Here is a 4912-nt window from a genome sequence, read left to right as displayed (position 1 = left end):
CTGAGAAGGTGAGAAGGCCAGCAGGCTGGAGCTAATAGAAAATTACAATAGTTATTACTGTTTACATTTTCTCTTTGCTAATTGACGTTCCAGTTTATGTTTGTACACCTTGTAGTTGGTGTCTGCCGCATCCATCCTCACAATTTTGCATTAGATCTAGACATGTCTGGCTGCTTGTTCTGGTTATCTAAAGATCAGTAAACTATAAAACACATGACACTGCCTTCTTTGGTTTTTTTTTTTTTGGGGGTGGGAGGGGGGGGGGTGCAGATGTTATTTTGAATCTCAGTCAAGACAACAGAACTGCTTTGTTTGCAGTTTTGACTATTTTACAAACACCATTTGTATGATACAAGAATAAAAAACTCTCATTCATCTGAACAAAATAGGTTCTGATGATTGCTTAGGGAAATGTGGGTCCTTATGACGTTTTTTCTCTCAATTCTCACAGTATTGCTCTTCCTGTTTAGCTGTATTTACTCAAAATAGCATTGCTATTTACTGTTGCTCTTGGTGTTAGGCTGTATTTGTGCCCAAAATTTGAGGGACTCAGTTTACTCTCAACAGCTTGATAAGTGACCATGATCGGCTCAAAGAGCATTAGCAAACACAAGTTGGTTAAACTCTCGCGTTATCTAGGAGGGTGCACCCTTGTTCCAGATTATGTTTGCTTCTGAAGGACTTGTGCAGAAGTCTTGGTTTGCCTGTTTTTGCATTTTGAGCGTTGACTGCCTTCATGGGTGAGGCCTTGATCATGTAAAAATACCGCAGGGTATTGGCTTGGTTGTGCCTATATGTATGCAACTGATTTAAGCAGATACCTGCAGCCAAAACTCAGCACTACATGTGCGCAATTGCAACCAATCAACAGTTGTATGCAAGCATTTTGCTGTATGGAGAGCTGACAATGTTCTGAGCTGATTGATCACCAACAGCATTGTATGGACTTTTTCGTATAATTTTGTTAAGGAGGTTATCATGACTCAAGAGAGGCATTTTCAGCATAACGTCAACTTCCGCAATGAACATTGCTGACACGGGACGATGATCTGAGTGGCGCAAAGCTGTGTTGTTTGTGTAGTAGAGCTGCTTTAACCCCTTCCCATACCACAGTATTCGATCACACCTGCAATGGTCAAACGACCCATCAATGGCATGCCCACACTAGAATGAGGGTGCTTAATTTCTCTTGATCATGAATGATGTATGTTATGTAGGCGCTGTAAAGAGCACTAAGTATGGGTTTCTACCATCTAGTATTTAAGAGATCATATAGAGGCATATAGTGGTCCAGATTTACCACAGATTTTTCTTCTCAACAGATGTAAATGGGTGCACCAGGACCTCGTTTGATAACAAAAATGAAGTTGCAGAGTGACCATGGCCTTTTTACCAGGCAGGGGCCCGCTTATGAGCAGGTTTCTGCGATTGTTGGTGCTGCATGAGAACGTAAGCATCCGAATCCGGTACAAACTTGTAGGTAGGGGGAAAATAAATAGGACCTTCACTCCACCCCTCCAATACACCACCTCTTCCTTGTTCACTTTTTAGCTGCATAAATAGCAAAAAGTGTTAGGTGGTGTTTAATCTACCAAATAGTTTTGTGTGGCAACTGAGTTTTGATTGTGGATATGAGAGTACTAGTCATATTTAGAAGGAAAAGTATAACTATCAACCTGGTCGTTTTTGAGAAGACTCCCCCAATCCCTCTTTGTCACCAGTGATTTAATATCCTTGAAAGGCAAAGACACTCTGTAGTTTAGGTCTCCAAACCATATTATCCGGCTGTCAATGGTAGACAAAAAAGCACCAGATGTCAAAACGCAAGCGATATGATTTGCCAAGGTGCCTGGGAGTGTTGCTCAATTGCTATATGGCAGTCTTCTGCTATCAAATTTATGCAATTGTACTGCTGTGTGTTCTTTTAATTTCAAACACTTCCAAATATGGCGCTAACTTTACGCTAGACAGATTTGAGGGTCGATGGTTTGGTCTTATATGATGCAGCTAGGAAATTCATGCAAGCATTGCTGTCATGCTAATGGCCTATGTGGTGAAGATTGCATGCAACAGCATCTCAGAACTTACTCATGGCCTAAGATGGTTTTTGGCAGATTGAGGGCAGCTAGCCTCTTGAATCGATGAAACCTAGTGCGCCGAAGGATGTTGCCAACATCAGAATTTCGCCGTGCAATGTCTTGGGGTCTGTCACCAGGCTTCAGATGGCTGCATATGAAGCAGAAATTTGTCTCATGAAGTGATAAGCTCACTGAGATTGATCCCTGCAAGGCATGCAGCACCAAGCCTCAGGTTAGGTTCTAATAGTCCGAGTCAGCAACTAGTGCAGTTTGTAAGCTTTGCAAAACCCTTCATATCAGTTAGATGCATCAAGTAGTAGTCTCTTGGTTTGAAATCATATGCACATGGATAATGTCCAGTTTCCAAAATGATAAACGTCATGAGATTAAATTTTTATTAGCACTGACCTTGTTTCCAAGGCGCCCCATGATGCCACAGCCCACAGCAGAGAAGTCAACTGCTTTGACATGGCGGGACAAACGTTGTCGAATCCATACGGATACAAATAATCCCACCATTTGCTTACTTGCAATTTTGACAAATTCAGGAGTTGATATACTAGACAAGGTGTTTGAGGAAAGGAAGCTGTTTGTTGTTAGATCTGAGGGCATGTTAGTATTCCAAGAAAGACCGTAGCTTTCCTCTGCGGATGAGTGTCGGCGCCCATAGCTTTCCTCTGCATATGAGTATTGGCGCCCGTAGCCATCTATATCTGTGCCACAAAGATTTTTAGTCTATTGTTCAAAAGCTAATAGCTTTAGAGATCTAATCTTTAATCCAAGTGAAGAGCATTTGGAAAATGGGCTGTTAATACTGAATTGAAATGCTTCTTGATCATGAGTGGGCAAAAGAGAAGGTAAGTTAACACACCTTGCGAGGGCGTGTAGATATCGCCTGCACGTCTGCTCGATACGGAAGCTTCTGCCATGTTTCCAATATCCTCTTCGTAGTGTGTCTGAAACCAGCTGCCATTGAAAGAGGATGGGGAAGAGGGTGCTGTGGTGGAGCTGGTCCTTCTAGTGTCGGCAAGTTCCGTGTCGGTGCTTGAACAACTGTAAAGGTAGGCACTGCTGCAAGATGATGACTCATTCAGAGCTTTCATGATGAATTCATCCCATTTGCGTGCAGAGACTCCCTTGTCCTCATCACCCAGCACATTGCCTGCATTCAAGGGAACAATCTCTTGAAACCTGCATCAATAATCAAGCAAAAGTTGATTTTGTTAGCCAATCATGGCCAATTGGTGATGTTGCAGAATTAAAATTGACATTTGGGCAAGTAACTCACCCCATCACATAAATGTCAGCTGCCTCTTGAGAACCCAACCATTCTTGTATGACCCACTTATCTGTTGGGACTTTCCCAGCTACATTCCATGTGCCCACAAATAGCCTATACAAAATGGAAGTTGTAATGCTCACTTTCCAGAGTGTTTGTGATGATGTTATACAGCACATCAAAAAAGATGCAAGAGGAAGTAAACCCATAAACTTTAAGCGAAAATTAGTGAGTATACCTCAATTGCTGAGTGTCCACATTGTGAATGCCCTCGTAGCCTTCATTACCTGGGTATATCAATGCGACACTGAATCAGCGCATGTGATTTTGTCTCAGCAAGTAGAAAATTAAAAAGCGCTAGGACTTTCATTTTAAGTATGAGCTTGGACACAATTTCAGTGCTTATACAGGCGGTGACATGACTGAATCAAATTTTGTCGTAATTGATAGCTGTGTTGAACGTTACCTGCTAATTTCGCATCTTGCGACGGAGGTATTTGTGCGTCTTTAACTTGCGATCTCATCTGAATCCATCTTTTTGTGGTCTCCCAAATGGATTTCTGCAACATTCAAAAAGAGAGCAAGAGGTACGGTTGAGGAAGCTAATTTTCCCAGTTTGCAAAGAACTAAATGGTGTCTGTGGTGGCGGCGAAATTGTTACCGGTTGTGAGGTTTTGCGATGACAAGGAGGCAACATGATGGTGTGGTCTATATTTGAATAGGCTCCCATAGAAGAATGTTGTTGGGTCCTGTTCTTTACTGCTTCTTGTTACTGTGCTAGTTTTTCAATGTTGGTTTCAAGCTCTTCGCGAGTTACAAAGGATTTGTACTTGATGTTGGTTGTGGGCAGTCTATTTGAAGGGCGAAAGGCTGTGTGTCTGCGCGTCTTGTCTCCTCCTTTGCTTGACGCTTTATATGGGGAGAGAAAGTGGAGAGCAATTGAGAACTGGCAGAGAGAGAGAGAGAGAGAGACAGAGAGAGTGTTTGTATTTGTGTGCGTGCGCGTGCATGTAGACAGAGATATTATTTGGGCTGCTGCCTCCCAACATTAAACTTTTTCAGTTGCAACTCTCGCAGAAGCTGCTTCCGCAGTTCTTAGTAGATGGACTAGATTAGAAAAAGCTCATCATTTTGGCTGGCGCTCGTGAGGGGGACAAGACCTCATAGTTTTCTTTTTTCTGAGATACCCACTACTCCACACTCAGCTTAGCTTAAATCGATTGGCAAATCTTGATACACCTGTTGAGATAGCGTCAGCGTGTGTGTGTGTTTGTGTGTGTGTGTGTGTGAGAGAGAGAGAGAGAGAGAGAGAGAGAGCTTTCTGTGACTTGCATCAATCTTGTATAATACATGATTCTTTTCATTGTGGGTCACATCCAATTTCATTTGTTGTACTTCATAAAGGTTATATCAGTTTTTGGTGTACATCAGCTGATCATTCCTACTCTTTCAAGGGCCTGGTCACATGTGTCCTGACCATCCATCCCTTGAGTGTTCCTAACAAGCTATGGTGCAATTCTTTGTAGGATGCACCTCCAACTCTTTGTAAATGGAT

General features: G+C 42.4%; 1 protein-coding gene across 1 annotated transcript; it reads right to left on the bottom strand.

Moving 5' to 3' along the window:
- Positions 1 to 291: 291 nt before the first annotated feature.
- On the bottom strand, positions 292 to 4580 carry LOC147431322 (type IV inositol polyphosphate 5-phosphatase 9-like). The gene is made up of 10 exons (XM_086493927.1): positions 4019 to 4580; positions 3824 to 3917; positions 3596 to 3644; positions 3367 to 3471; positions 2950 to 3269; positions 2487 to 2791; positions 2089 to 2282; positions 1677 to 1785; positions 1394 to 1551; positions 292 to 1126 (listed from the first exon to the last, which is right to left on the bottom strand). Exons 1-10 carry the CDS (start codon positions 4085 to 4087, stop codon positions 865 to 867), a joined length of 1665 nt encoding a protein of 554 aa, XP_086350053.1. The 5' UTR covers positions 4088 to 4580; the 3' UTR covers positions 292 to 864.
- Between the last annotated feature and the right edge of the window lie 332 nt (positions 4581 to 4912).

This window comes from Adiantum capillus-veneris, chromosome 21, assembly GCF_014529385.1.
Source record: "Adiantum capillus-veneris isolate H3 chromosome 21, ASM1452938v2, whole genome shotgun sequence".
Taxonomy (NCBI): domain Eukaryota; kingdom Viridiplantae; phylum Streptophyta; class Polypodiopsida; order Polypodiales; family Pteridaceae; genus Adiantum; species Adiantum capillus-veneris.
The sequence above is the reverse complement of the archived record's forward strand: the minus strand, read 5'-3'. Positions and strand labels throughout refer to the sequence as shown.